The sequence below is a fragment of the Ixodes scapularis genome, unplaced genomic scaffold, assembly GCF_016920785.2.
Source record: "Ixodes scapularis isolate PalLabHiFi unplaced genomic scaffold, ASM1692078v2 PGA_scaffold3__209_contigs__length_174095766, whole genome shotgun sequence".
In the NCBI taxonomy this organism is placed as follows: Eukaryota; Metazoa; Arthropoda; class Arachnida; order Ixodida; family Ixodidae; genus Ixodes; species Ixodes scapularis.
Window position 1 is genome coordinate 75109862 of NW_024609868.1, and position 25482 is coordinate 75135343.

General features: G+C 43.9%; 2 protein-coding genes across 2 annotated transcripts; both read right to left on the reverse strand.

Moving 5' to 3' along the window:
- Positions 1–778: 778 nt before the first annotated feature.
- Positions 779–15764, reverse strand: LOC121837403 (antimicrobial peptide microplusin-like). The gene is made up of 4 exons (XM_042293022.1): positions 15660–15764; positions 14442–14503; positions 1222–1311; positions 779–856 (listed from the first exon to the last, which is right to left on the reverse strand). The coding sequence occupies exons 1-4, from the start codon at positions 15733–15735 to the stop codon at positions 806–808; spliced, it is 279 nt and encodes a 92-aa protein (XP_042148956.1). The 5' UTR covers positions 15736–15764; the 3' UTR covers positions 779–805.
- A 1566-nt stretch (positions 15765–17330) lies between these two features.
- On the reverse strand, positions 17331–24567 carry LOC8032630 (antimicrobial peptide microplusin-like). Its single transcript, XM_029981045.3, has 5 exons — positions 24459–24567; positions 23178–23245; positions 21705–21794; positions 19067–19093; positions 17331–17431 (listed from the first exon to the last, which is right to left on the reverse strand). The coding sequence occupies exons 1-5, from the start codon at positions 24532–24534 to the stop codon at positions 17381–17383; spliced, it is 312 nt and encodes a 103-aa protein (XP_029836905.2). The 5' UTR covers positions 24535–24567; the 3' UTR covers positions 17331–17380.
- Positions 24568–25482: the final 915 nt, after the last annotated feature.

Consider the following 25482-nt stretch of genomic DNA (forward strand, 5'->3'; position numbering starts at 1 on the left):
GTGTGCATCTCTTGTCACGTGCTTTTGCATGTAACAGCCTGCACTAAAATGATCCGTAATAAACCTTGCTTAAGAGAACGCACTACGTTTTTATTAATATTATTTCCAAAGAGCAGCGACAACTTCAGAAATCGAAGGCGTGGTCAACTTTTGCTCTTCTACTTGGTTTCGCAATTGGTTGCTCTTGTAATGAATACAGGCGTCTAGCTATCGGACGTTCAGGTCTGATAATGGCCCAAGTTTCTTGAGTCGCTCGCTGTCGTACAAGATCGGCGCTGCAGTCCAGAAGTAGCGAGTGCTCCGCAATAAGTCTTGATGGGAATCCCGAAGGCGGTCTCATTTTTAAGGATCACCACCAGGATAGACAAGATTGCCAAGGCGTTCGCACCTGGACGCCATTCGTTTGAGCATACCCACCTCAGCGGCCTGCAACAAAACATTCGATACACTCTGAAAAATTTGAAGAATGTGCCTTCCAGTATAGTTTTAAACAGTGTACAACACACGCACAGGACATGAAAACAAATTAAAATACGTAAATAAATAAAGAAAATACAAAAACGCAAAATTAAATTATTGCATTTTACTTTTTATTATGCACGCCATCTGTAAATGTTTGCGAACAGTTGACGCCCACTGCAACTTAGGTTCCCAAGTGAAACAGAGCATTCTTAAAATTCTTTTGCGCACTTAGATTGGTCGCGATATATTGACTTAGAGATGACAGTTCTTCGACCTGCTGTTAATGCCCGCCGTTGTTCATTGGAATACAATTCTGCTCAGACCAACTCGTTGCAACACAATACTACTCAGACCAATGCATGCTTACTGGGAAATGCTGCTGGAGGGTTTCTTCCTGTGAAATAACAAAAAAAAAAAAAGAAAGACGTGTCAATGTTTTGTTTTTATTTTTACTAATATGATCAGGAATATGAGCTCATACAAATCAGCTGATATCAGTGCACACTTGGTGGAAGCATCGTAAAATCTAAGGACACAGTCCCACTCCCACTCTAGTCACTGACAGCTAACGGATCGCAGGGTGTGGCATATTACGTCGTTTAATTCCCGCTCCGTGATTGGTTCATCGCCGTTCTTATCGGCTAGTGCCACGCCTGATTGACTCTGAGTGAACGTTCAGAACTCGCTGCGCCCTGTGTTTTGGTTTTATCAGTTGTCAGTGACTTGAACCTGATATTGTGAACTCGAAAGGCCACTTACCACGTCAGCTTGGCCACACACCTTTCGCACGGCACACAGCTTTTCGGTGCATCCAAGTTTCTTTACCGTTTCGTTCAGCTTGGCTTTGAGCTGTGGCGGAAAGTTTTGTTAAAATGGTGCAAGAGCAAGTTAATATTTCTGACGGTGAATCTTTCAAGCGCGATCAAGGAACAAGCGCAAAGATTAGTTTTGTCATACACTTAAAAGAAAAAAAAAGTATGTGAGTTCACTTTACCGCAGAAGACGAATGCAATCAATCATGACGAACAGTATAAGAATGCCTGCCAATGAATCAATTAAAATATATTTATAGATTAAAAAAAACTGCAATGCACGGAGAGGCAATGAGCATGACGTCACACTTGCTCGTTAGCTCTACGGAAACCGCATTTTTCAGATGTAGTCGTGTCCTGAGATTTAACACTCGCGGTGATAGTTCTGTTCGTCGGATTGTCGGTCTCCGTATTATGAAAAAAAGTTAAACTCAGAGCCTTTTTTTAGTGTGTATATACTTTAGACATCTGCATACTGGGTTTTTTCCGAGTTATTCACAACCAAACGATTAAGGCCTTAAATCGACCTTCCCGAACCTGGTCTAAAAGTGTATAGTTGTTCACCGGGTGATCGAACTACATGGGCGCTATGTCCAGCTTGTTTTTTCCAGAGTTCTGTGATCATCAACACAAGGCAGGTGCACTGGATTCTTTACTTCACCTTTGTCGATTGAAGGCAGGGCAAACATTGGACACGACCCGTGTCCAATTTTTTTTTCCGCGCTCAGTCAAGAAAGGTGAAGTAAAAAAATCCATAAGTTCTGCATGTCCATGTTCGGCTTCACAGACTGAACACCAGCCCCACCTGAACCCTGACGCAACGTTCGGGTATACGTGGGCCGAAAGCTGAGTGAAAGAACAACGACAAATAATTTATGTTGTTGTTCCCTTCGGTGTCGTTCTCAAAATAGCCGCTAGCCCCCAAGGGCGCGACGTTTGGGTCTCGTTCCCAATTGTTGACGTAAAAGTACGTTCAGCAATGTATTTTAAATTTGAAACGTTTTTACACCGTGGGCGAAATTAATTGAACGCACTTTAAACTTACTGTATAAATCGGTTTCTTAACTTATCGCGCTGGGATTTAAAACACAGGTGCTCGAAGGTGGTGCATTCATTAATTGAGAGTAAGAATACATGAAACCTCCGGGGTCAAAATAAAAAAAAAAATAAAACTGGTCTTGTTTATGGAAAATTTATCCCTGAACTTTATCTCAAAATCGTCAGAAAATCTTTGTGGGCCATTCTGGCGTTTGCAACGATTGAAAACTTCGTAAGATGAAAAACAAATTGAATTGGCTTAGCTTTTTTTGGCTTCATTGGGCCCAAATAAGCTCCAAAGTAACACACAGTATTTGTTTAGTGTACATGAAAAAAAAAATAACATTGATTTTGATTTTTCTTGATTTACTCGGATGAGCCAATCTTTCCACAATTTTAGCGAAAGCTTCTACCAACGTCCGGTACATCTGTAGTAAATCCCAGCGCGAGAAGTTAAAAAACCAATTCATGCGGTCAGTTTAAAGTGCGGTCGATCTATTTCGCCCACGGTGTAAAAACGTTTCAAATTCTTTCAACTTCGGCGACATCTTGAATTTGGCGGAAATTAGGCCTGAAAAAGTAAAAATCGCGAGCTGTCTGACATATATATATTAGAATGGAGACTACCAAATTAACACCGTAAATAAAACTACGAGTGCCTCTGAATGACCGAAATAGCTTCCGTCATGAATTTGAAGTGTTTCCGTGGAGTTGACATTAAAAACGTTCTAAAACCAGGATATTCGGCAATTATTAATGCATATTTCAGAATTTCATTCTAAAGAAAGCTTATTCAAATTTCTTGATGATGGTAATCAAGCTAGCCGTAATACGGTGAAAATGTACTGGAGTTAGCCGCCTGCAGAATACCCACGCCGCCACACCAACTGCGCGTATTTGTGCGCTTTGCATTGCCTCAGACTGTGAGTCGTTGCATTCTCTTTGTTGTGTCAAAAAATATGACGAGGCGACTCTTCAAGAAGACGTGGCGGAGTTTTATTAGAAAAATCATGCAGCGTTGTTTATAGTATGTAATTCTACATATATGGCGGTTTTATAGATAAATAAAAATACAGCGAATACAAACATATTGCTACACCTAAAAATTAAATTTATTTTTGTTAGTAGCATTTGTAATTAATCGTAACAATAGAAGCAACATTTTTTATACGAATTAAGTTTTGGTTTTCTGCGAAACAAAACAGTAACATTGAAAATATGGCAAGATGCTCAGAATTGGCAGGGAATAGGTGAGATGGGAGGTCGGTCGAAAATATTTACTTTGTTGTTCTTCGTAGTTTCGATTACACGCAAAACATGAGTGAGGTTAGAATAATGCATCAATGCGTAAAATTAAAAAAAAAAAAACAATTAATTTTTCATTTTTGAACAATGCACGTTTAAAAAAAACAACAACAAAGATGTCTTCCGGGAGGCAAAAGAAGGGGAGAAGGGTATCATCCATAGGGAGGAGGAAGTGGCGTGAGGAGAAGAGGCCCGTGTCACTCTTATGATTACAGGAGCTTTGGTGCCAAAGAACGCAGCGCAGTTATAGACTCGAGAGGATCCGAATATAGTTAAGTTCTACATTGCAAATTGACGCGATAGAAATAGGGGGAAGGGGGGGGGGGGCGTGCCCACGGCATCTTGGAGCGCGTGGAGCGAAAGCTCGCGATGCAGATCACAGGGAACATGCAGTGTTGAATCCCCACCCTGCCTGGTTTCGATCTCGGTGAGCATCCTATCGGCGTGCGGTCGTGTATCACCACTGCGGGGGGCATGTTAAAGGCCCCAGTCTAGGGGTTGTACTGTACTCGCTAAACTGTTCATCTATATACAGCCAGACATACGGTACGCACTAAAATTACTAAAATTACTCCTAACCGTTGCTTTTTTTCTGCCTCCTTTTTTAATAGAGTACGTTGTTTGTACAAGTGTAGGACAGAAAAATCCTTGAAACAAGACTCCGATGGGGAATGGTTTACTTAATGTGGTGGATTAAGATGATAAGTAGTTTATTGTTCAGTGATTCTTATCTAACAATGGACAGGACATACGAGGTTTTGAAAATTGGAAGTAATCAGAAACGTTACGGCCAATTACTTTTTTCCTCAAGTCAAGTAATCAAGCAAATCTCATTGAATGCTTTTTAAGCAAGAGTACTCTTAATCGTTATCGATAACCTTTTTGGAGTAAATGTACAAGACTGTATACAGATGAGACATCAGACGCCCACGTGGCCAGCTTTTTGGGACACGCTGTTTTAGTTCCCGGTTCTCACGACACGTGGCGTATCAACCTTGTGCAACCTAAGAGCAAACTTGGCAGGTTTTCACCAGTGTGATTGTGTCAACTTAGGTAACTTCATGCATTCGCCATGCGTCAACCGTGCATGAAAGTGGAGTGAACCAATATATATCATTTTTTTAGATCACCTGAGACTGAGTGGAAGAAACACTACGACGTCGTCGTGTTTCTTCCACCCAGTCTCAGGTGGTCTAAAAAATTAGTAAACCTACACCAGCTCACCTGCGCCCTAACTGTATTTCAATATATATCGTGCGGTGCCCTTCGGTGTGGTATAAGCATTGGAGCCACATTGCCATGAACATAGGCGACGTGCGTAACTTAATTCTTGAGTAACTTAATTGCTTGAGTGGTGACATCTCAGCAATTTTTCCGCGCAATCGTTTTTTAATGCATTTTGAAGCGCGCGCAATCTGGTGTCACTCAGCTCGGGCGCGTAGCTTTGTGTAATGCATAGACGCCATTTTTCCGCCCAAGTCACGCACCGAGTGCGCGAGAGCGTCATGCGCTGGCACATTCAGGGCGACAATGGATGTCTTCACCCTCAGTCAGACAGACATGTAAATACCTTAGAGCAAGATAAAAGGACAAAAAGAAGCGCGCGACCGCTATCTGAACCTCCTCTCCTGTGCATCTCTCCGGCCTCCCACCCTTTTCACCGTTTGCGTCTGGCCAAATACTTTTACTAGGGGGAATACATTCCACCCCGCTCATTTGCATTAGACAGAACGCCTACAGCGCCGAATCCAGCCCTGACGGAGGGAAGGTCCGCGCCGAGGCTAGTGTTTTGGCAAACAAGCTATCATTATTATCAGTCGCAGACATTTCACGGCTGCACGCTATGCTACGCCGGCGGTTTGTACGCCACTGCAAGCCAGTGTCTGCGTGGTGTTGCGTGCTGATTTCGTTTGATACTTTTTCGAAACAATGCATACAATATCAAGAAACCAAAGTAAGTTATCGCGTTTAAAAAAACTTAGGAATGAATTAACGTCTGAGCTCAGAAAAGCAAAATCGTCTACTAGAAGCAAATATTCAAAGATGTCCCGAAGCACCGCCCAGATGTTGTTTGGAAAAAAGTATTAATAAAGTCTTAAATCGCAATCAGGTTTTTTCTGGTATAGACTGACACGCGGGCTTGACGTCACGGAGCTGCGGCGGCGCTGCGATCGCGCCGGAGCCGGGGGGTGTGGGCAAAAGCGCGCACGTTTCGCATGGGCGTCATAGCATTTCAGCTTGCCGCGAAGCTGTGTTGCCATTAATTGCATCGAAATGTACAAGAAAAGCAGCGGAGTGAGTTTCCACAAGTTCCCGTCAGACTCTGAAAGGCATAGAAGGTGGATAATATCCGTGGATCGAAAAGAATGGTCGCGTCGCGCGAACGACCGTTTGTGCGGCAAACACTTTCTTGAAGGAAAGTGCGGCTTCCATTTCAATCTCCGTACCGAGGCTTGCTTATGTGCAGGGAAACCGTTGTCTGATCGAGACCACCCGGATTTTGTTCCCATGGTGTTCGTGCACAAAGCACCGGCCAAGCGCTCGTCGGAGGCTCGCTGCGCCCGTGCTACCCAATAGAAGGGATCGGCGACAGAACGACGGTGTTGTAGGCGTTACCGAAAAAAAGTAACAAAATACGTTACTCGTTACTTTCAAATAAAAGGTACGCGTTACTGAGCTACGTTAGCTAAAAATAAAAGGAACGCGTTACCGCTACCAATAAGTAACGCACGTTACTTTTTTAAGTTATAATTTAACACATTTTACGGTTTTGACGATACAGGTCATATATCAAGAAACATTATGTTCATGCAGAAACTGAACATAATTACTTTATCTCTTTGTACGGTTTCACCTAAATACTTACGAGAAAAAACGAAAAGACAAACATGGCGTGACGCCTAAAACACGGAAAAAATTGAAGCGTAATTTCTTTAAGACTTAGGAAGTAGTAACGACTAACGTAACTACGTTACTTGAAATAGTAACATAAGTATGTTACCCGTTACTGTGTCGAAAACGTAAAGAGTAGGTTAGCACGTTACTGAAAAAAGTAGCGCGTTACCAACAACGCCGTCACTTGTAACCTGTTACCGCCAAGACTGCAGAACGGACAAACCGTTACTGCTTGTCATGCCTTGTGTTCATGAAGGTAGGAAAAATATCGTACCTTGACTCGAAGACGCTGTGTGTTTTTAATCAATTAATAAATAGACTCCCGCAGACCCAGGGTCTGCTGATCCCGCCGGCAGTGCGGAAACCGACTCGAAGTAATCGTAGACCTCGAGAGACTTGCACACCTGCACCGTGTTGGCCGGGAACTGGCTTGGCGAAAAAACTCAATATATAGGACGACGTGAGCCGTCGACTTCCGTGGCAGCAACATTACGTCGGAAGTCCAGCAGGCCTTGTTTACGGCGTACGGATCCTCGCAGGCAACGCCGTCCACGCACAGCTTGTTTCGATACCGCTGCCGTTCAGGCTCGGGCCACGAGTTCAAATAGTCTGGCATAGCATACGACATACCTTGTGAGGAAATACGACGCACAAATAAAAATACAAGCGTCCCTACAACGTCAACAACGAGCGCACGCCATAGAACGCAATGGCGAAAACGCGAAGAGCCGGGCTGCTTTTGCCCACATAGCTACCGCGCATGCGCGGCCTTCCGGCCGTGTTGGTAAACAGAGCCGCTCCGCGTGTCGGTCTATAGGCAAATTAATTATCGATGGTCAAGCTATGTCGGGTACGACTTTGGCGAAATGTTTGAATAACTACTTTTCAAGTACACAGGAGACTGCCTACAATGACGACGCCATTTCGTTTGCCAAACGTGTCGATGAAAGATTTTTTCTAAGACCCACTGACGCACAAGAGGTATTTAACATGTTTTTGGGGCTTAAGAACAGCAAGAGTATTGATATAAATGAGATACAGATAAAACCAGTTAAATTTGTAATAGACGTAACGCGCCATGTCTCGTATCCATAAATAATTTATCTTTATCGTCCGGACATTTTCCTCCAAGTACGAAGTTGGCGAAAGTCGCAGTTATCTATAAAGGTGGTAATAAGCATATTATAAGTAATTATAGGCCTATTTCTGTGCTGTCTGTTTTTTCCAAGGTACATGAAAAAATTATTTTTACGCGCCTTGACAACTTTTTTTCAAAACAATGTGTGTTTACAGACTCCCAGTTCGGTTTTCGTAAAGGTAAATCTACAGTAGCAGCATTTTTATTTCAAAAATAAATTATTTTACAAAACATAGAAAGAAGGCTCATTACTTTAGGCATCTTTATTGATTTTAGCAAAGCGTTTGATGTCGTCAACCACAAAATTGTACTTCAGAAATTAAACGGTTAAGGTGTCCGCGGAACGCCACTTGCTTTACTTGAATCCTACTTAAATAATCGTAAACAGTCTGTTGTTATCGATGGTCACCCATTGTTCTTCTTTCCGAAATATTCGCCCTGGTGTACTGCAAGAAAGTATATTGGGGCCCTTTTTATTTATTGTCTATATTATTGGTATTGTAAACTTCGATGACGAAGCACAGTTAATTATCTACGCGGATGACACCAGCTTGCTTCTCTCTGGGGAAGAAGCTGATGTATTAGCATGTAAAGCGAATTCTATTTTAAGTAAGTTTTTTATGTGGTCCGAAACAAATGGGCTCAAGGTAAAGGCAACAAAAACCAAAGCAATCTTATTTAGGTCAACAAATAAACCTGTTTCTATAAATAATATAATCAACCTTGGTACTTCCTCAATTGCACTTGTAAACTAGCACAAAACCTTGGGTGTAATTTTTTTCAGAGCACATGACGTGGAATAGCCGTATAAATTATATACTTGAAAAACTTTCACGGGTGCTTGGTACTATGGCTCGCTGCCGTAATATTTAGCCACCCGACATTAAGCTAAATATTTACCATGCATTGTTCCAGTCCCGCTTAAACTATTGCCATCTTGTGTGGGCCACTACGACCAAAACAAACCTTAATAACATATTATTGCTCAAAAAGAAAATTTTACGTTATATTGGAGATGTTTCTTATCAGGACCACACAGAACCATTATTTTCCAGATTTCACATACTGCATATAGAATCCATGCACGAGTACCGTCTGATTTATACAACTTGTTTTTCCTCCCCATCTCTTGTAGAATTTTTGTATGCAATTTCACATCTTAGAATTTTTGTATGCAATTTCACATCTTAGAATATTTGTATGCAATTTCACATCTTAGAATTTTTGTATGCAATTTCACGCGTCACACGGTTTCATGAGTCCTCCCTCGGTCTCGTACAAATTATCATTTTCTGTTCTTACGTTATAATATACCGCTTCTGTTAAACAAGTGTATCAATAACAACATAAATATAAATACAATAAGTAAGAAAACCCTTCGTTTGTACTTTTCTAGCATTGCATAATTTTAATGTGTTATTCATTTATTGCTGCTGCCAATGTAAAGGAATCCCATACCTAGTCAAGCTGTTTCTCAACAGCTTTTTGTATGGGCTTTCCCCACCAGGGTTTCTGGAAAATAAACTTGGTTTGATTTGATTTTCCCCAAGTTTCAGCAAACATTAGTTTAGTTCAGGTTTCTGAAATTGGCCGTTAGAAACAAAAAAAAAAATATTTCCAATTATGTATACTTTGCCGTTTGGCGTTCAAGAGACAATATGTTATTTTCTGTATTGCGTACGTTATTTCAGTGATGTGCGCCACTAGTATGGTGTAGTTTTGGAATTTGTATCCTCTAAACGAGGAAACACTATTGTTCTTTCTTTTATGGCGCTGCCGGCTGTTGGTAAGCAAAGCATTTTGTCTTCAGTTCTTAGTTTTTAGTCTTTATTTATTTGGCTCTGGAAAGCCGCGACACCGCGGAAAGGCCGTACCATGATGCCCGCGGTGCCGCGTCTAGTGAACATTATTATGTGATGAGTATATACACGCATGATGACGACGCCATGGATATCTCAGCAATGTTCATTGTGGCTGAAGCGTTGCTGTATCTACATCAGACACTCTTTTAGTCCTTCATTTTTGTATATGGATATTGGTAGTGGAGTATAGTGAGTGCTTTTTTCCTGTCCACATTTATGTCTTCTGTCCACATTTATTTCCTCCCCCTCTCCCTTTCATGTAATGTCCTGCTTTGACTTTAGGGGGACAATAAATAAATAAATAAATTATTTGCACTCGTTATCTCTGCGTTGGGTTTCTTTTTTCCAACCTATTGCGGTACAACGCCCTTCCCCGAACCGCTGCTTTGATCATACCAACACGCTAAACTTTATAAACACGTTTGGTCGGGCTCTTCTCAACGCGGTGGAGCGCGGCGAAACGGACGACGAACATCGTTCTACGTCGGCGTGCGTTGGGTTCGCCGACGCTGAAGTATAAACAGCCCGGGCCTAGCCTCCAATGGCCCAGGCCGATTGGTAACGCCGATCGCGTTCGGAGCCCGAAGCTACGTCGATGGAAGTTGTCTTTGGCAGCTGTGGTGACGATGCGTGCACGTCCTCGGCACGGCAGCCATGAGCCTAACCCGCAGCCAATCGGCCAGCCGCTTCGCTCCAACCTTCAAATCATTGAATTTTGCCGCTTATGTAGCGGAGCAAAAATGTTAGGGTTCCTTTTAAAGCGCAGCTCTTAGGCGCCCGTTTCCGGCTTGAGCGGCGTCGCTGTCGCCGTCTGCGTAGTCGCGCGCTGTATTGTAGGACGTGTCCCATAATGACGCCATACGTGACGTCACGAGGGTCACTAGGGTCACGAGTGGTGTCACAAAGGTCACGGGTGACATCACGAAGGTCAATCGCGAATGTCATGACGAAGGTCACGACCTTTTCAGTGACCTTCACGAGTGACGTCAAGAAGAAGAAGGAGTGGAGAAGGGAGGAGGAGGAGAGGATGGGGAAGAGGAGGGAGGAGGGGAGGAGGAGAGAAAGAGGGGAAGCGGAGGAGGAGGGAGGAGGAGGAGGGGAGATGCCAGCTACCTGTTCTGCAGGCAAGTAATATCACCATTCATAAATCACAGGGAGACACGTATCAAAACGTGGTGTACTCGTTATCCAAGTTGTCTGTCTACATGGGTACGGGTCTGTGCTGTACTCATCGATCTCTGTGGCACGTGAGACGAAGTTCGTAAATTGTGTGCCGCCAAGGTCGACAACGGCTTGCTCGTGATAGCTCTGTATCTCTCACTTACAGCACTCACCAAATATTTAGTGGAAGACAAATAAGAATTTTATACCAGTCATGCAGGAAAACATCCCATTGACCCCGAGGGATGTGCACTCGCTGTTCTGCTGTGACATCTCGTGGGAGCACGCTCAAGACTAATGCTGGGGAAATCAAAAACGCCAAGGAGTCTTCGACAGAGCCGAGAGCAAGTAGGATGACATCGAGAGTATCACGTGCTTCTTCAGAGTGTTGGCTCTAACACTGTATCATTCTCCCGCCTTGCTCCTGCTGCCCTGTTTCCTGGCACCGGCAGAATTTAGACAGAGTGGAGCTTCCAGATGTGAGGATGTGAGAACCATATCTCCTTTCTCCGGACAAGCGGTGAGTGAGAGTACCACTACTCATATATATATATATATATATATATATATATATATATATATATATATATAGGGTGTTTTTTAAGCTTAACAGATTTGTTTAAAAAAAGCCGTGAAAGTTACACTTATGCCGCTTGTGGAGGTGAGTTATACGACCAGGGGGACATATTATAGGGGGTTAATCGTAGCGATAAGTCGGCTAATTTATCAACATTAGTTAATTAACTTTTTAATTATTGAAAACAGACACGTGGTTCCAATTAGAGACTTACTCAGCGTCATCGAAAACCACTAAATCAGTCATTTTCAGAAAGACTTTTTGCGCGTGAGAAGCGTAGCATTGTACTAAATTACCACCCGTGGAGAAGGTACAAGGCTGGGGCTAGATAAGAGACGGAAAAATCGCGCGGGCGCCTTATCGCAACCGCTAGCTTTGTACCTGCTCCTCGAGTGGTAACTTTAGTGCACTACTAAGCTTTTCACGCTATCAAAGTCGTTCCGAAAATTACTGATTTAGTGGTTTTCGATGACGCTGAGCAAGTTTCTAATTGGAACCTTATGTCTATTTTCGTTAATTAAAAAGTTAAAAAACAAATTTTAATTATTTAGTCGACTCATCGTTACGATTAGCCCCCTATAATATGTCCCCTTGGCCGTACAACTCACTTCCACAAGCGGCATAAGTGTAACTTTCACGGCTTTTTTTAAACAAATCTGCTAAGGCTAAAAAAAAAAATACCCTGCATATGTATATACGTGTATATATATATATATATATATACGGAAGAAAACCCACCTGAGACGGTTGTTGGAGTTTTTTAAAACATAGTATTGGTAAAGTTGGTCGACGTTTCGGCCTGAGCCAGACCTGGTCTCGAGAAAGGCCTGTCTCAGGCCGAAACGTTGACCAACTTTACCAATACTATGTTTTAAAAAACTCCAACAACCGTCTCAGGTGCGTTTTCTTCCGTATATTCGCGACTCCAGCGACCTATAGGGGGCGCCACCACCAAACAAACATGGCGGCTGGGTCCAGGTCGCGTCGGCTCGGCCGGGCCGCCTGAATGGGTGGCGCATTCAGTTTAACAGACTTTCTTTTGTTTAATGCCCAATTTTATGGGTATTTCAACTGAGACGGTTAAGTGTAGCCGGTGCGCATAAACTTGCCGAGCATAGTTTTGTTTTCCCGGTGTTTTTGGTTCTTTTCATGTCAAACTTTCGTTTCGGCGACTTCGTTCAAAACCGAAACTATGGGCTCCGGAGAAACGGTAATAGACTCTAATGAACAAAAAGTAAGGGCGCAAACGAGCTGGTGTACATTCCACATGGTTGAAAAAACCCCGAGACTGCGGGGTTTTTCAACCATGTTTCAACCATAGACTCTAATTAGTTTTGATCATCTAAGGAAAGCGGCGATGGCTACAAAATTGTTCCACCGAGAGTAATTTTTAGCTAACTCGCATGCAAGAAACAGCTCCAGTCGTGTACTCGGTCAAGAACACAGGCTGCAGGAAAATTACGAAAATTAAGCAAGCGCTTCTTGAGCCAAGAAGCATGTTAACCCTCTGGCGCTTCACTAAGCAGCTGATGCTCGTATTTAAATTCAGGTTTTAGTCGCAATCGAGAAGTCATTTTGACGAATATGCTGATTATGAATTATATTACGTACTATGTCCCACTAAAGCGATATTAGTATATTCTTCGGGTTGAAATATGAACTTAGTTGACTAACTATTAGGTGAACTGCTGAATAAAAGTATATTTGACGAACAGAGAGGTACTACTTAAACTTAGCCAAGTGGTTCTAGCCGGTAGAACGGAGGCGAATGCGGACAAACTGAGGAGAGTCTTCATTGCAGATTCACTCAGACCTCCCTGCGTTGAACTTGACTTCAAATCCTGAACGGATAAAATGAGTATTTTTTTGTGGCCGGTCAACGTGAGCAATGTAGCCGTATATTGCTGCTGGCCTCGACAGGGGTTATAATATCAATATTGGAGGCGCGATAGATCCCAACGACGTGACAGCTTCTAACTTTGCGAGACGCATCCCCCACCCTTTGAAAGCAGATAATTTCCCTCATTCATCATTTGCAGCGAGCAGGTTTTCTGAATCAAGTAATTGCGAAATTAGCCCAACTCCTTCAGTGTGGTCTTTTTCGGCGAAAAGCAGCCAAGATGAAAAACCTGATGATTTTGGGGGTTTAATGGCGCAAGAGCTACGAGGCCATCTGCGCCAAACGATAGTAACAATCAGCATGCTTTGATGAGGGTTTTACCAAAGTGCAAACTAGGATTTGATAAAAAAGATGAATAACCAACGCACCGGCCGGCGTTAGTGGCTCAAAACTTGAAGCTAATCGAGCACAACCGAACTCAAGAAAAGCAGCTGTCGAACCTTCCCATTCACTTGACTGCAACATTGGTGTTCCCTCCAGTGAAACACTTCGTCTGTCGACCTCAGTCCACTGTTCTACATCCTTATAAAGAAACCAGTTATCAGTTATCAAGCAGTCGTCACATTGAATGTGATTAGAGACAGACAAGAAATCAAAACGTTTTTCCGTGATTCCTCCCCATCCAAAAAATTGAAAGCACGCGACCGTGTGTTTTGGAGTCAACGGGCTTTCAAACACGCAATGGAAAGAGACAATCTACTGAGGCTTCACCACACTAATGAACACTCAGGCAAACTTAAGAAATTTTCGGACCTTCGTCAAATTACATTGCTGGCCCCCGCGCCGACAGCACGTGTCCGCGAAAGCCACCAGAGACGCGGCGGGGCGCGGAGCGACCTGGACCGACTGGTTCCAGGTTTTCCCGCTTGGCGGCGTCCGTTTTGCTGGAGTCGCGAATACTTTTCGTCATCCTGCGCTTCGTTTTCTCTCTCTCTCTCTCTCTCTATATATATATATATATATATATGTGTATATATAAGATTGTTTAGCACGGTACAACGCAAAATCAAAATACTTCTAGAGAGGAGGAGGACAGACTACGGATGAGAAGGATGGACATACCCCCCCCCCCCCCCCCCATGTTCTATACGTTAAATCCAGTTCAAAAAAGCGTGTCTCAGTATGTTCACGTTCGTTGCATCGTGATTCGCTCTTCAATGATCTTATTGGCTCATGCCAAAACCTCATTGGTTGGAAAGTGATAATAGGATATCTAAAACTCACCACGTTCTGCGTGTCTTACTGTAATACTGTTTATAGACAAAAAAACTGTGCAAGAGGTAATACTCACATAAAAGGGAACCTTCGATTCGACGCAGTCAAGCAGTGTCCTGATTTCGAGATCGTTTTTTTCTGCGCAGGAAGAAAGCCCACCACCGCGGTGCGGTGGTGTCACAATTTGGAATACCGCGGCTTTGACAATCAAACGATTGGCACGTTCATTTACAACGGACGTATCGGAGCAGTCCTGTCAGATAGTCAGATATACCCTTTCGTCAGGAGTGCGAACTTCCTAGGAAACTTTAGCAATCACTACCACAGCATGGGCGAAATGGATTGAAAGCACTTTAAACTGATCGCATAAATCGGTTTCTTAACTTATCGCGCTGGGATTTGCTACAGAGCTGCTCGAAGCTACTGCATCCATTAATTGAGAGTACAAATACAACAAACCTTCGAAGCGAAAAACAACAAAAAAGAAATCTTTTCTTTTCTGTGCAAACATTATGGCTAAATTCTTTTATCTCGAAATCAGAAAATCACTGTGGACTATTCTGCTGTTTACTCCGATTAAATTGAATTGGCTTACCTATCCTTCACTTCATTTGGCAGAAATAACTGCCACAGTAACACATAATATCTGTTTAGTGTACATGCAATGTACAAGAAAACAGTTTTTTTTTTCCTTGGTTTACTCACACATCTTCCCGAAATTTTCACGAAGTCTTCCACTAACTTCAGACACCTCTGTAGTAAATCCCAGCGCGATAAGTTAAGAAACCGGTTTATGCTGTCAGTTAAAAGTGCGTTCAATTCATTTCGCCAACTCTTTATCTATATTGTACACGTGGGAGTACCACATTTTTTTTTCGCGTCGCACTATATTAGAATCATGCTTTATATAATGTTGAAATAAACGTGGTGTATATATTGTCTAGAATGACCTGAAATATAGATAAAGGAGATTTACGTACACTTACATCACTTTGTTTCACTCTATATCCGGTCGCCGCAGACGCTACACCCTGATTAGAGTCGACCATGCAGCGCCGAAATCAGGGCTCTCGTCGTATTCATCCGGTTCCTACAACCGGCTGTATCTAACACGCGCCAAACAAAGCAAAGAATCACTGTGCAATCGCTTTCCGCGATTGATTTAGCCGGGTATAGCAAACGCGCAAAGGCGACGAGCGTGAGGACAATAAACTTTTGGCACCGCTTGATTGGCTGACGATACAATGATGACACATAATACGCGACATTGTGATGAAGAAATAAACACACTTACCGCAGTGTTCCCAATTCAGACCAAACGCCACGAAGATCACAACGGCGTGGAGGTAACATGCCAGTAAGAACTTCATGGTAATGCACGCCTCAACTCCACTTCGAGAACCGGTGGAAAATCTTTTTTTTATGGCGGGGCGTTTCTCTTTATATATGCATCACCGGGGCTAGATGACGGATGAAAACACGGCGAGAGTAATCCGATATGCAATACGCGGCAGCTGCAGCGCGCAGTGGTTTCCATTCAGGCCCCACCGAGCATACAAATGGAGGCTCGCTGTATTTTGAGACGATACGCTGAGGGGAACGGATTTGAAAATCCCTCGACCTGCGTGTATAGTTGATATACAGCACAATCTCTGACATCTGCTCTGCCTCATAGCTGCCTGGCATTGAGTGCTGTATATGCTTAAATGAAAAAAAAAAACAAAGCCCCCCCCCCCTACCCCCCCCAAAAAAAAAAAAAAGTGATGAGCTCACACGTGTAGCAGAACGCGTGTTTTTCATGTCCCCCTCTGATGCCTCCGCGATGAAATCGAACTACAGAAGACGCTTTGTCCAACTTGTTTGCTACACAGCTCTGTGTTTACCCAAGTCGAGGCACGTGGACTGGATCATTTACGTCATCTTTCTCGATTGAGCGAGGAGCGGATACTGGACACGAGAGCTGCGTCCAAGTCTGGAATCGAATTTAGTCGGTGCTTGATTGATTGAACTCGAACCCCTACGTAACCCTGCGTTAGAAACGAACGAAGGAGCGTGTGTTTTTTGCCTATGCACTTGAAATGAACTGCTAGGGGCGACTGTTCCATCTTCTGTTCATATCCCTTCAAACGCACATAAAATGAACACAGCGATTATTTAGCAGAGATCGAGAGTGCGATGTGATTGTAACCCTATCGCAGTTCAAGGTGGGCGAAGAGTACTCGAGAAATCCTCGCCCCCTCTCAGACCAAAACAAGCAAGCACGAAACAGTTTCGAACACGCCACATATACTGCTGGATATGATCTGGAAATGTCTGGGAGCCCGCTTCGCTGTGGAACAGGTGCTACAGTCACTGCGAGCCACGTGGCACGTTCAGCGGATGACAGGGCTGAAAAGGTGTTTTGGCTCAAAAACCCCAGCTTGCTTGGGAACACAAGCAGGGCGTTTAGCGTGCTTGATGTCGCTTTACAAAGTGCTTTCTCGAGAATTATCTTTTTGTTGTTTTTTTTTTTTGCTCATTGGTATTCCTTGGACGCGATCCGTAGATCTCAATGATTGGTTCGTTACGTGATCTTCGGAAAAACAGACGTGCAGGAATGTCTCTGCAGTTAGGTTAAAATCAAGGTCATGATACATCTCGAATGCAGAAGACACCACGAGCATTTAATTATTAATCAAAGAGTTCGTAACAGCTGTAAAGAGTAATAATTCTATTTACTGGGACTACCGCTACTGAACGAATAGAAAAGTGCGCATCGTGACCGATTCACAATCCCCTTTTTACTCTGGGAGAATCGTATTTTATTGAACAGACAAATATTATTCCAGCAATTGTTCGCTCGGGGTTTGAGAGGCCGCTCGTATTGTGAACTCCTTCATCACAATACGCCGGAGTGATGAACGACACTTTGTTAATCCACGAAGGGGTTGAATGACACGGCACTCCAAGAAAAGTAAGAATATGCTTTCTATTATTTTTATTTTAGTGGGAATCTTGCGGGGAGCAACGATCGCTTCAGTGGGAACAGCTGTCTACCAGGCCATGCAGCAGTTCAAGCTGAGCAGCCTGCAAAAAGGAAAAAAATCATTAAAAAAAAACTTGAATAACATTGCACGGAAGACCGGTCACGTGGCAGATCATCGAAAGTAAAAACATTTACAGAAGCAACTTCCATGACAGTGAATTTTTTTTTAAACATTTCGTTTAAGCAAGGCGCGTCCGAAATCAAGCCAACCAGGGCGTATACACTCTGAAAAGAGCCTGCGAGTTCATTTTCCCGCAGAGCACCGAGAGCGCTCCAAAGAATTCCAGTCTACATGAACACTCTGTTTACTCGCAAGCCCGCATTTCGCCCACACTAGGGCCAAGCGCGTGGGCAGAAACCAGATGTCCTTGAGGAGCGGCGTCTGTGCGTGCGCAGTGCCCACAGCAGCGCCAGCACAATGTTATGACGTCACAGTATTGAGTTGGTATCTGATATCTTTGACGTCACTTCACGGCGGTAAAGATTTTCCGACGTATCGCGCCCAAAATGCGTTTTTTTTTTCTTCTTCTTTTTTAGTTAACGCGTTTTTTGACGCGTTGATTATACACGAAGCCCAGTTGAACGCTGACAGCACTTGTATTCTATACATGTTTTTGTTCGATCTTACTGTGATGATGTGAAAAATTCGATTGCGCCGGTTTCGAATATTCTATACTAGCATTCACCTCAAGAAGGAAAAGTTAAAGTCCGCCTCCTCGCGAAACTCTACTAATTTCCCCGTTCGTGCGTTAAATTAACATATATATGTATACGTTCCCCTTAGATTTGCTTTTTGCTATTTTATCGAAACTTACACTTTTGAGCACCGAGAGCATCGTGACTTTCTTCCTCAACTAAATATCGCAAGAACTACTTCCCGCAGCGCATGACGAATGAGCATTTTTTTTCTTGATGTGACAACGAAAATAGGTTCGCGTGAAACTTTCGGTGACATTTCCGTCGAGAGGAGGAATGCGTGTGCCCAGCTTTGATTGGCCCTCAAACAAGCCCTCCCGTATCTTCCACCGTACGCAGTCACAGAAAGTCGTCCACGGGTATAGCTAATATCTGTCTCTGTCACTTGAGGCTCTTCGTGCTTTGAATGGGCCTGCCGAGCACGCGCACTCCTGCAGTGAAATAGTACCTCTTAGGGACAGCGTGCTAGTACTTGTAGACTCGGCTATGCTCGCACCTATAAAATAACGAGACAACGCTTCGATTTTGCGGATCTGCATTGCCCATAGTTTTCACGCGACCACACGCTCGTTTATCAACACCGAGTTAGTGTGTAGTTCTCAGCTTGACTGGGGCATTACCTAATAAAATAATTGAAGCCTGTGCACTAGAGTTTTGACGTCATCACGGTGAGATCGAGCAAAGACGCAGATTGGACGCGATGTACTGCGTCACAGTTCGACTGGGCCTCGTCACCAATCAACGCGTCGAAGTACGCTCGTCATAAGTCTCGGGTTGAATCGATGGCTTGGCGTCCTCCACCTGCCATGACGCTTCATGGAGCAAGGAAACGTCGTTAGCAGGTCTTGGTTCTACTTTGGTGGTGTTAGTCGGGTGACTAAAAAATACTCTGCGACGCTCTTGTATTTTCTTTTTGTTTTCTTTTTTGAATGCAAAAATAAATTCGCGGAAGATACGGTAGCTATAAAACGCAGGCTTACTGTAATATATTTCTTGAAGGCCCCCTCCTGTGGAAACAACAAGAGTAAACAGAGGATGTTTCATATTATTATCAATCATCAAATGCCAAAAAAAAAAGAAAAAAACGTGCACGCATTGAAATAGTGTAAACAATTAATATGCGCTGGGAATAAAAAAAAACTTTCAGCCTTTCCACTCTGGTAAAGAAGGAAGATCAGCGGAGCTGCAAAATGGAAAGTAATGGCCGACCTCAAGTCGGCAAGCAAGAGTGGAAAGGCTGCCGCCATCTATGGGCGACGGTGGCAACCAGATACGTGGCTTGCCGCCGTCGCTCATAGGTGGCGGCAGGTGTCCAGAGTTCGGTGTCTTCATTTCTTTGCGGGGGACACGATCTTAAGGAAACTAGCCCTTAACAGCTCCGCTGTATTGAAGATTTTGAGACTACTGCCCTGCGGTAAATAAGAAGAGCCGATCGCGTCACGTAATTCAAGATGATACAGCCACTGTCAAAGCGCTTGCAGCAAAAACTGAAACCGCACGTTGATGCGTCTGCGCAGTGTCGGGGCGCAAGTTAGCTTCGTCGGTTTATATTTTGAATATTACGCCCTGCCTGGTCCTCGTCAAAGACAGCAATGCAATCTACTCAAATAAATATTTTGCTCCTCATGTGCGAAGGTGTCATATTGATAGTCGAGTTGATTTAGAACGCTATATGTACCAGGTCGCGAATCACCTTTCTCAAAGTTCGACGGATAGCTTTTCGCAGTTCATGATCCAATTGAAAGACGAGCCTTTAGGCTGATTATATTTTTTTTTCATTTTTTTTACTAAGAAATATCGTAAAAGAGAAGATGGAACGCCCGAGCGTACAAGCGGGCTGGCAGCCTAATTCACTCTGAACAATATGGAGGGTGTGTAACAGAGTTTGAGGTTGGGCTAGTCGGTGCACATTTGTAACGGGAGAAAGGGGCTCAAAAAAAGACACAGGGAAAAGTAGACGAAAGTCAGAAATACAGCGGTAACTCACGACTTCGTTTCGTTTTTCTTCTTCAAGACCCTTGCCCGTTTCGATCTGGATGAGCATCGTCCCGGCGTGCGGTCGTGTATCACTAATGCGTGATGCACGTTAAAGACCCCAGGCTGGCAGTCGCACGCTGCACTGGCTAAATTGCTCACCTACAGTAGGTAACAATGTCGCCATGTTCTGGCAGACTAAATTTCTGCTGTATGAAGAACTCACGAATGATTTGTTCGTTTTTAGTATTTTTCTTTTTTCTCGCTTCATTGCTTTTATGTCTCAAAGGAAAAAAAAAAAAAAAAACTAAGTCGTGAGTTAGCTTAGCGTTTGTGTCTTTCATCTACTTGTCCCTGTGTCTTTTTACAGCGGATCTGTTAAGGGCTAGTTTCCCCAGTATCGCGTCCGTGGGCAAACAAATCTCGACACAAAACTGCGGACAGCAACCATTATCTATTAACGACGGCAGCAACCAGACAGCCTATTCGCCGGTTGTCTGGTTGAAGCCGTCGCTTATAGATGGCAGCAACCTTTCTAGCCTTTCCCCTCTGGCTTGCCTACTGGCGGCCAGTCATTTCTCCATTCCCACAATAGTACACCTTCGCTGGTCTTCCTTCTTCACTAGAGTAGAAAAGCTGAAAGTTGTTTCGCTGTTTTCTCCCGTTACCAACATGGGGAGGTCTACTTTCCCCCAAAGCAGTTGGAAGGGCCAATCGCCGTAATCTACCGAAAAGAGCTCGGTGAGTGATGTGGCTGACAATGGGTCTAGACTTAAAAGGAGCGTCTGCTCTGCGGCACAAAGCACTTCGCTTTGCCGTGCTCAGTCAACACCACCTACGATAATCCAAACCAGTGAGCGCTCCAATTTTGACGTCATCTCAGTGAGATCGAGCGAAGACGCAGATTGGGGACGAGTGCTGCGTCAGTGCTCGACTTGGCCTCGTGACCAATCAACGCGTCGAAGGACGCTCGGAGTCGGGCTCGGGGTTTGACTGCCGAGTTGGAGCCATCCCACTCTGTTGACGTTTCACGGAAAAAAGAGTGGGGCGTTCGGAGGCCCTCATTATTCTAGATGGTGTCGGCTCAGTGCCAGAGGGCAGAATATATATTTTAGGCATCGTGTCTCGTGCTCTAGTTGCTGACAGGTCTCGAAAGGCACGGCCTAGCATGTTGCGCTTACGCGTAATGCGTGGTGATTCGTTTCTTGGTACTCTTATTGCGGTTAATTTTTACAATCTCATTGGGTGCGATGCTGGAGACGCGCAACGACCTGCGCTTCGTAAGTTGTCAGTCAGTACGCAAATATAATTTTTCTTATAGGGATTAGAGTAGTCGTACAGCTCCCCGATGTTTAGTAAAGAGAATCGCAACGCATCGGGCACCGCCGGACGCAGACGGAAAACCAACTCTTTCCAGACGCAGGAAGTCGTCATGCCCGATGCGTGCTCGGTGAATGGACGACGGCGAATCGCGTGACGTTGGTTCACAACTGGTCACGTATGCGCGTCTGCGCGGTACACAAAGAGTGGGATATACTTTCCTATACGGAATATCTCCAAAGCTTTCATTTATTTTCTCTCGGCCTCTCTCGCTACTATAATACACCATAGAGGCTCTCCGGAAAGGGGCTCAAACATGCTTACCACATCTTCGTGGCCGCACAGCTTTCGCACGGCGCAGAGCCTTTCAGTGCATCCGAGTTCCTTGATCATTTTGTCGAGCGTGTCGTAGAACTGCGTTGTGAAAACGGCTGCTTTAGGGGATAGATCGATGGATTCATTGTAGGGTATTGGGATAAAGGTTTTTCACTTAGTTGTGGGGTGTATGTGAAGACGTTGTCTGGTGTATAAGGAATAACTTACATCAAATGGTAATTTTGCTACACCAAAGATATGGTGGCGGCCGAGATGTTTGTCTTTAGGCTGAGAGGGAATTGAAGGCTACAGGCACGAAATCGCGGGTTTGGAACAAGCACGAGCGCATCTGTACCTCCAGTGCAGATAGTGTAAGACGATTGCGAAATTTAACTAGTGCATTTCTTTGTATAAGCCGTTTGTTTATTAAAAATGTCTACTTTAAGCTACTGAACGAGTGTTTCATTTTCTCGCTCAGCACTTCGGCCTCAACACTGCGCGATGCAAGGCTGTTTTGTTTGAGCCACCGACAACCTCAGAAACGCAGGACGTGACCTTATATTTTCGACCTTCTTGTTAGTGATTCGTTCTTCCGGATGATTTTCAGTTAATGCTCTTATTTCATTCACTGCGGAGATACAAGATAATGCTCGCTCCTCCTGCGTTTCTTCTTCTTGTTTTAGTGACGGGAGCAACGTTTTCATGTGTCTAAGTTTATCCCATTGGACAAAAATAGAGAACAAAGCATTGTGTCTTCATAAGCGCTACTTCCGTCGTTTGCCAAAAACTTGACATTGTAGGAGGCTAGACTCCGTGGAATAAAACAACAGACGACTGTGCGCCCGGTGGCACGTTTGCCTTGCACGTGACGTGAATAAAGCAAACGCGGCAGGGCAAATTCTGTAGTTTTTTCGCAGCATGCTCGACCCTAAAGTCAAGCCTTTACCGGAAAATAAAAAAAACTGGTGTTTGCTATCTCCCTAGGGGGGCAAAACCGCGAATAATTTTATTTACTACATTTAAAAAAGTACCTATGATATGCAACGACCACGATGACTCTATTTCGTTTGACCCAGTTTCTGTGCGTTATGGGGAATCTCTTAAGATATATTCAGAAAACGACTACTTAAGAGAGGTACATATTTTCCCCACGAGGATGTATGCTATGCCTTGCTCATTTGAAAGCGGATGCAACAGAGCATTTAGTAGTAGTCTTCAGATGTACAGGTGTATGACATTATACATTCCTGTTCACCCTCACTCAAAACGAGCGACATTGTTGTCCCAAAGCATTGTAAAAAGATAGCAAAGCGAATAAATTAGAATAAATCATCTGGGAATATAAAAGCGAGTTGCAGTATAAGACTGAAAAAATTGTCTGACACTTCTTTTGAACGCTCGCGCTATTCTACAAATCGGCGCAACAAAACAATTTGGTTATAAAAGCAACTATAAATACGCAAGAACAATTCAGGTACGTACACTGCTAGCGTCTGGAACCTTCGCTATAACGCAGGCTATTAGTTTCTTCATTTCGGCGTCGCTCTTCTCTGCAAAAGAAGAAGTTAATCTCGTTTAAAGTAAAATTCGTTTCGCGGCGATTTAAGTAGCGGACAGCTACAGCAATCAATGCGTTAGGTGTTCAGGCGACGTTAGATTGTCACGGGATTAAGATGCTCATCCAGATCGAAGCAAGCAGGGAGAATTATCAAACCCCGAAATAATATCTGACTCCTGCAACGTGAGTTATCACTCCAGATGTGTTCTGAGCAACAATGCGCTAACACACTTGATCACCGAAAAACAAATTACACTATCATGCATTGAATACAATTTCATGCTAAATGTACATCCATTTGGTTAGCCAATTGACGAGGTGTACCGACACTTTGAGGCACAGGTTCATTTTAATCATCATTACCTCACATGTGCGCAGACTATTTATTAACGTAGGCTCCTTGAGCGGTGATATCTGTAACTCGTTTTGTGTTATTGATGTTCATATTCCCATTTAAACCGCTTATCCGAAGGGCTTACTTAAGTGAATCATTCTAAACTTAGTTACATCAAAATCGATAGTAAGGATAATTGACGGTGAGTGCAAAAGTGTTCTAAGACGTGAAAAGCTACTGGAAGGCTAAAGGAATAATTGTTTATTGATTAAATACCTGTCTATATCTAAAGTGTCTGACCTAAAAATAAACAAAATTAATTTTGAAATAAGTATCGCAAACACCATCAAACCTGGGCGTTCGTGCCCTCCATATTGTAGCACTCCTAAGAGTTCGATGGGTGCGACGAAGAGGTAACGTTTCTTAGACCAGTAGTTCCAAGCAAGTCATTAAAAAAGACAACAAGCGCACCTAATGTAGCAATCTAAATTATGAAATAAAAGAGAACTAGGTTCAGGCCAAACTTCTGTGAGCGGAGAATACGTTGATTTCTGAAATTAAATCACACGCTAAGAGACGCGCTGCACATTTAGTGGGACAGTAATGTAGCTCACAAACGTAAAGTCCGTGACTTTACATACGTTAGTAACGTTACATCATTCACTGACATCATATCCGTCCGTCACGCAACATCCGTGACATTATACTTGATTATATTAGAATCATCCAAACCCCAGTTAAAAAAAGAAAACTAAATTCTCGGCTAAAACACCAGAGAGTTGCAAGAGCAGATTCAAACAAAATAAAGCAAGGTGAACGAATATGACTGAAGGAAATCAAAGGCGTTGACATTTGTATTTTTTAAACTTACTACAATGATGCTCGTTGCGCGCAGAAACCACGAGAGCCATCACTGACAGCATCAGACACGCCAGCGCGAACTTCATGACGATACTTTTTCGGACCTGAAGCGCCGCTCGTTGTCGAAAACGTGCTTGCTGCGTAGCAGCGTAGCCCTCTTTTATATGCAGCGTGATTGCGCTCGGTTTACTAAAAAAAAGACACGCAGATACCGTGCTGTTCGAAGTGGTTGTGCAAATGTCAATGCAAGCACTTAAACTGCAACGGCTTGAAGGTGTTGAAATTGCACATACCAGGCTGTGCCCACGTCAAGGTGAAGGCAGAGAGTCAAGGCAGCGTGAAATATATTCCGTACGCATCGCCGTTTTTTCGTTTTTGTTTTTTTTGCTTTTGGAGCGGTGACGGACAGCTGCAACCAACAACACGTATTGCACGTGTTGCGCATCAAGAATACCCCTCTCACCTGGTAAGAAGGCAAATGCGTATGCGTTCAGAAATAAAGTTTACGGATTTTGGCTTAAATCATAAAGCCGTGAGAGCTACACTAACGCGTTCTGTGCTGGTGAGTTAAACAGCAGTTGGGACAAAGTGTAGGGGGCAAATGGACAGAGTTATCCGGAGAATTAGTTAATATTTGTTAATTAATGTTTTTATTATTGCATAAAGCGTATGGTTTGAATTAGAAGAGTCGATTGCTGGGCTAGTTGGTTTTGGAATTTGGAATACATTTTAGCGCTCAAAAAACAGGGACAAAGAGGCGAGCCTAAAAGTTACTGGTCGTGCAGCAGGCGCAAGGGTGGGGATGCGAAAACGCTTGCCCCCCCCCCCCTCCAGTTCTCAGAGTGTGGGGGGGGGGGGGGGGGGGGAGGGGTCAAGGCATATGTTTTGACCCCCCCCCCCCCCCCCCCCTGATACAGCTGCCACTGGGCAGGGCAAACACTGTCCGGCGGCGCCCAAGGAATACCAAGGTTACCGCTCCCCGGCTCTTGGGGGGGGGGGGGGGGGGGGGGGGGACTGGTTTGCACCCCCAACAC